This window comes from Drosophila subobscura, chromosome A (assembly GCF_008121235.1).
Source record: "Drosophila subobscura isolate 14011-0131.10 chromosome A, UCBerk_Dsub_1.0, whole genome shotgun sequence".
NCBI classification, from domain to species: Eukaryota; Metazoa; Arthropoda; class Insecta; order Diptera; family Drosophilidae; genus Drosophila; species Drosophila subobscura.
In genome coordinates, this window is record NC_048530.1 from 14,489,340 (window position 1) to 14,495,887 (window position 6,548).

Sequence of the window (6,548 nt, forward strand, 5' to 3'; positions counted from 1 at the left end):
CGCCATTCTACGGTGTAATACAATTACAATCTCTTTGATTTTGTATTCTTTTATAGCTCGTAAGATTTTGCTTTTATTTTATTTCATTTTACCAAAAGGTTTTTGCCTCGATTAATGTTGTTATTTTTATAAAGTCAATCGAACTATTTTTTGGAGTTCATAAAAGATGTTGGGGTATACCGGCGGCTGCCGCGATCAAACAGATAGACATGCAGCCCAATGATCATATTGCGTGTAATGAAAAATTCCTCAATGTTCAGCTCAAAAGTATCCTTGCGCAGACTCAGGAATATCTCCGAGAAGGTGGCCGACTCCAATGGCATATGGAAGATCATTGAGTCGCTCTGTTCATCGCTAAATTAAACGAAACGAGGAAAATGGTAAAAGAGGAACTTGTAAATTGAATGCAGAAGGACACTCACTGGAGCGTTGCTCGCGGGAACTTGAGATCCATGAACGAGGAGAGCTTCTTGTGCGGCGACATGGGTATCTGGCCAATGCGCATCCATGTGCTGCGCGTGAGACTGACATTTGGATTGGCCTTGCGCTTGAAGCGCACCTCCACCTGGTAGCCGTCTCTGTAGTTGTCGCTCATCTGATCATCCGACCCGATGGCCCACAGCTGGCCTTCGTAGAGGACGGGCATACGCCGGCACAGTCGCTCGCTGTCCAGCGGCAAGAGGCTGGTGTACAGGAAGCTGCTGCCACGCGCCATCATGTACGAGGTGATGGTTAAAACTGTCCGCTTGCCAGCTGGATCGATGCCCGACGGCGCACCGTCCACACAGATGAATGCCGGTGAGCCAAGAATGGCCAGGGCGAAGTGCAGGCGGCGCCACTGGCCCGTAGTGCATAACTGAAGGGGCAGATTGGAGCAGCTCTGGAGACCCATCATGCGCAGCAGAGCCTCGATCACCTCTCTGGCGACATCGCGGTGGTTGCCCTGCAGCTGCGCCTGGATGTACATCAGCTCCTTGGGCGTGAACTCACCCGGCAGGTGGTCGTTCTGCGAACAGTAGCCCATCCGGCGATAGCATTGGAGGCGCTGACGGGCCATGGAGTAGCCGCTCACCCAAATGCGTCCACAGGTGGCGCGCGTTTCCTGCAACAGGAGCTTCAGGAAGGTCGTCTTGCCCGTATTGTTGTAGCCATTGAGGCAGACGCATTCGGTTCTGCAATCAAAAATGGCTTCGATAAAAGTCTAACCATCGATAGATATGGAAATCACTCACTTGCCTATGCGCAGATCCAGTCGATCGATCAGGTAGCGCTTCCTGTGGCGCTTGCCCAAGTTTTGAATGATCAGGGAATACTCCTCGCGATCCTCCGGCTCCATTCGGGCAACGAGATGACGCTCCCTGATCACAGAGGCATCCACGGCCGTGGCATCCTTCAGCGTCGGTCTGGGCGTGGAGTCACCCGAAATGCGACACTCCTCGGGAATGTTTCGCCTGCAGAACCCAAAGGCGAGCACCGTGAAGAACTCCGCGCCCTCAAGTAGCAGTATAAGCAGCAGAATGTGCAGCAGCATCACTGCGAACTCAAATGGAATGCCATGCTCCTTCATAAAGTAATGATATTCAACTGGAACGAGAGAGGAAAGCCATTAGTACGCAGCTAGAAAGGAGAGCTCCTCGTCTGCCACTCAACTGCAACAATTGGGAAAACTGTCGCACTGCAGAACCTTGGTGGACAGAAAGTTGACATCGGGATCCTTGCAGTACAGTCTGTACTCGTTGATCATGAACAATTTGTAGATCATTTCGGCCGAGGTGTACTGAATGTGCAGCTGAAACCAATCGGGCAGATTCTGCATATCGTTCGTCACCACCATATTGAAGAGGATAATGCCGATGGAGTTCCACAGGCAGATCATGACAAAGCCATGCAGCGGATGGTCAACTAGCTCCGAGACCACATAGGTGCTCAGCATCACCGCCAGACCCAAGAGCAAAAGTGTCGCCGTAAGGAGCACTACAGGAAAATCAAATAGGAAAATGAGAAGAGGAAAGTGTGAGAGGAGTACGCACAGTAAAAGAGAAAGTCATGATGTGGATGCACATAGATGGCCACACAAATGAGCACACAGAGCACCAGAAGTAGGAGCAGAGCACAATCGAAGATGATGCAGCCCAGCCAGAAGGTGTGCAGCCGAACGCCAGCCAGAAATTGTTGCTTCTTCAGTGTGCTGGTGCGCTCTCGAACGAGGAACATCGAGATGCTGGGCCCTACGATGCTCAGAATGAACGTGATGTTGATGGCCAGCAGGCTGCCCAGGCTGAGCGATGCGTGGGCATAGGTGTTGATGTTCGTGTCGAAGGGCATCGGCCACAGGGCCACATCCATGGTGGCCTCCTCATCGAAGATTTGTCTGCGGGCGTATCGAAATTAGAAGCGAGACACGGGCAGAGGCAGTTACCCAGCAGATACCTGGCCACCGCATTGTGCACCGCATTGAGGCTGTATGGCGCCGTGTGCAATGGGATATTGTTGAACCAGGCCGTTACGAGCTTCTCGCTGAATGTTGCCCCAAACAGGAAGCGAAAGTTCACATTCTCGGCAAAGTCACTGTTGTGCAGCAGCTGGGACTTGCCGTCCGTCTCCTTGGTGAGCAGATCCACATGACCGTCGTACCAGTAGAGCAGCTCCGTGTAGTAGCTATGCATCCCAGTCACATCCTTGGAGCCCTGAGTGAGTGTCTCCGCAAAGGCCTCGATGCCTTGCAGCACCGTCAGATTGAATGTCAGCGGCTGCAGCTTGACGCTCTTTCCATACATCAGAATGGCCGCAAAGGTGCAACTGAGGGCTATGGCGAGGACGAAGGCATCCACTATCCTGATGGTCCACGATCTTTGGGCCACGATCCATCGCTTGTAGAGTAGAGCCCTCATTTGCAGGAAAAACAGCCGCCAGCCGGTGAGCTTTTCCTTGTGCTTGACACCAGCCAGCACGGCATAGTAGTCCTCAACGATGAGGCTGTGATTGTTGATTATTTGTCCCGCACCCGGCTGATCGTTTTGCTCGCATCCGAAGCGCAGAAAGATCTCCTCCATGGAGGTGTCCCTTATGCGAAAGCTCACGATATTCAACTCCTCCATATTCTGTTCGAGCTCATCCAAAAGGGATTTGAATTTATCCTCGTACTTGTTCTCCAGCACAAAGGTAACCTTCAGCCCAATATCACTCTCGATGGTCAGCTGGGGCATGTATGCGCTCAACATTGTGTACAGTCGACTCACGTTGCAAATTTTACCCTTCACACAGGTCTACAAAGCAAGAGAGAGGGTGAGGATTAACTTGGATATCGATGAGAGATCAATCTTAAATCGATTCAATCGCTTACCAATCGATATCCATGTCCGTACATATTCTTTAGAAAAGTTCTAGTCCCAGTGCACTTGAGTTCCCCATTGGCCATGATCGCCAGACGATCGGCCATTGTCTCTGCCAAAGTTGAGGAGTTGGAAACGAGAATGATGGTGCGTCGTGACTTCTGCTCGTTGATGAGGCCCCAGATGAGCGACTGTGTGGGCTTGTCCAGATCGGAGTGTATATCGTCGATCAGGACGATGGAGCAGTTGCCCAAGAAGGCGCAGCACACACTGAAGAGAACGCGCTCTGGGTCACTGAGATGGCCCACCTTGCGGCTCTTCAGATGTGTGATCTTCATGGCCTGCATGTAGAAGTTTGCCTGTGCCGCAATTTCTTCCTTGTCTTGCATGCCACGCACCTGGCAAACGAAGTGGATGTGATCGATGACACTCAGATCGAACAGCAGCAGATCATTGTTGAGGGCGACACCCAGTTCCGCGGAGGCGGCCATTCGCTCCGTTTCCATGTCATGCGTGGAGATCATGACCGATCCCCTATTGGGATCCAAAAGGCCGGCGAGTATCCTCAGCAGTGTCGTCTTCCCACTGCCATTGTGGCCCATGAGGATGGTCACCTCGTTCTCGTAGACATTCCACGTGAACAGATTGAGGGCCGCATGCTCGCTGGTACCGAATCGCTTGCAAAGTTTCCTGATCTTCAGCTTGAAGCGCCGATGCGAGGGCTCAACCTCGTAGATCTTCGTGGAGTTCACCCCAATGGTGGTGCCCTGGTACGTGAAGCTCTCCGCGCGCTCGTTCTGAAAGTCATCGTTCACGCTGCCGGCCCGCGTCGGCCGCTTCATTCGCTTGTTGGCCAACTCGGTGGCATTCCACATGTCCATGCAGAGGCCAATGGTGCAGTAGACCAGCGCTGCGGTCGCGAAAACCCACGAGCTCTTGGTGACACTTATCGGTTCGATGAAGAAGATCAGTTCGAATCCGCTGTCATACCACTTCTTGTGGAAGATCAGCTCTCGCTCCACCAGAGTCTCGACCACTTTGGCCAACATACAGTTGGGCAGGGCATAGGACATGTAGCGTAGGGCCTGCAGTCTCTGCTCCGGATTGTTCCACAGCACAAAGAAGGGCATGTACGTGACGATCCACAGGACTGTGAGCACGTGGACGGCATTCAAGGGATGCTTGAAGAAGGCAGAGATCATCATTGCAAACGCATTCGCCGCCAGACTGTACGAAACCAGGATCAGTAAGAGCACATGCCAGGGCGTCTCCGTTAGGACTCCATGATCGTTTCTCCAATGTATCTGAAAGTTATTTGTATTCAAATGAATAAGTGATCAAAATTCGATAAATTTATTTATCGATCACTATCGATTGGTACTCCTACCTTGCACAGCAGCGTAATCAGCAGGGAGGTGAAGAGCATGTAGAAGACACCCTTGAAGTACCACGAAATGAAGTGTGTCGTATTCCCAATGTTCATGTTGATCATGAACAAACGCAGCTGTGAGTTCTTCTCGGTTACCACCTGCTGAAGGAGCAAAGCAAAATGTTGAATCGAGCTAGAGCAGATCGATAATTATCGATATTCTTACATAAACTAACATTTGGCAGGGAAACAGATAGCCGATGATGAAGAGCAGGGCCAGACCCCGATCCAAGTAGGGCATCAGGGGATCCTGCTTGCGTCCGATGATGGGGAAGCGTCGCAGCTGGATTTCGGGCAGCTTGCTGCGACTGACAATCGCCAGGAAGGTCTCACTGATGACCTTCTGCAGCTGGATGAAGCCCTCGCGCACGTAGCCCACATAGCCGCCGCAGTAGGGCCGATCGAGGCGCTCCTGCACGTCGGCCATTTGGTCGTCCTGATAGTTTGTCATCCAGTTGGCGCTGATGAAGCTGTCATTGACTATTCGCAGTTCGCTGGGAAACAGGAGCGAGTAGTTTAAAAAAGGCTGGATGATGTTTGTGGGCGCCAGGAAACCCTCCACGAAAGCGTATTCCGTATCGAAGGGTCCCTCATCGAAACAGACGCCAGCATAGAGGAATTCCCTTCGCACATCTTGTCGCAGCTGGTCGCAGTCCTTGAACTTTTGCGCCGTCAGTGGCTGCAGCTTCCGGAGGCTCTGCGTAATGGTCTCACTGAATATGTTGTACTCGTCGGGTGCCCAGCCCAGCACCAGCTTCGGTATGAACGGACTGTTCTTCTTGCCGTACTCGGTGGCGATCCGCTGCCGCTCCACCAGTGTGTCCATCAGCTCCGTCCAGCTGCGGTCCAGATCGATCGGATCGTACACACTGTCCACCCGCATATCCACCTCCATTATGCAGAGCATCACCACAGCGACTAGGCAGAGGATCACAGGCGAGAAGACAATCCATAGCAACTCCCAGGGTCTGGACAATTGGATCTTGTGGTTCTTCCACGATATCAAAAATACTTTACCTACACAGTCACGTACGGTCATAGTATTTCAGTTGTCTTTTTTATTTGTGTTGTTGTTGTGAGGGGAAACACAAGGAGTGCTACTACTATCAGTTATCAGCAATCAGCAGTAGAACATGCATAATCCCAGCACTGAAGGGTAACGATTTCTGAAGTAACAAATAGAGAACTTCCTTTGTTTACTCTCGATCATTGCACTTATATTTATCTAATTGCAAGTGTTTCATACGAAAACAGGATGTTTCTTGCTGCACATCAAATCTCTAACTCTTAGTGGTCAAAGTTCCGTATTTATCTCTGTGTATTTATCGCCTTGTCATATGTAGGGGTTATATGGGTTATCTGTTGACTCTTTGACTCTTTCGCTGCATTCGTAATTTCCGCTTTCAAGCGCTGCTTTCACAGTCATCCATCTGGTCATCTTGTGCTTTCTCCTCTCCATATAGTACATATGTATTTGAGTAGATATCTTTCAGTTGCATGTTGATTTTTGGCAACATGCAAGCAGCAGCGTGTTTATTTATCCTTTGGCATAACATTTTTATTGCATTCTAAAGCAAACAAATGACAAAAGCTTTTACGCTGCCGAATATCGAGTGGAGGAGTGCAATAGCAGCAGCCGAGAGTGCGAGTCGAAGGCGAATGCTGTGGAGGGAGGAGTGAGGAGTGGTGTGGAGTGGGTATATAAAAAAAGTTTGAATAGAATAGAAAGAAGACGTACTCGTAGATATTCCTAAAGCTCGGACGTATGGCGTTTGAGTTTCTTGTCC

General features: G+C 50.7%; 1 protein-coding gene across 2 annotated transcripts; it reads right to left on the reverse strand.

The window, feature by feature from the left end:
* Positions 1 to 126: 126 nt before the first annotated feature.
* On the reverse strand, positions 127 to 5,832 carry LOC117891901 (ATP-binding cassette sub-family A member 3). 2 transcript variants are annotated; one of them, XM_034797763.1, is made up of 9 exons: positions 4,928 to 5,832; positions 4,720 to 4,863; positions 3,344 to 4,636; positions 2,431 to 3,266; positions 2,031 to 2,371; positions 1,651 to 1,974; positions 1,233 to 1,584; positions 423 to 1,172; positions 127 to 354 (listed from the first exon to the last, which is right to left on the reverse strand). In XM_034797763.1, exons 1-9 carry the CDS (start codon positions 5,798 to 5,800, stop codon positions 144 to 146), a joined length of 5,124 nt encoding a protein of 1,707 aa, XP_034653654.1. In that variant the 5' UTR covers positions 5,801 to 5,832; the 3' UTR covers positions 127 to 143. The 2 variants fall into 2 exon arrangements, with proteins under 2 accessions (XP_034653654.1, XP_034653740.1); XM_034797849.1 differs by lacking the exons at positions 127 to 354; positions 423 to 1,172; positions 1,233 to 1,584; positions 1,651 to 1,974 and having other exon boundaries at positions 2,143 to 2,371; positions 2,420 to 3,266.
* Between the last annotated feature and the right edge of the window lie 716 nt (positions 5,833 to 6,548).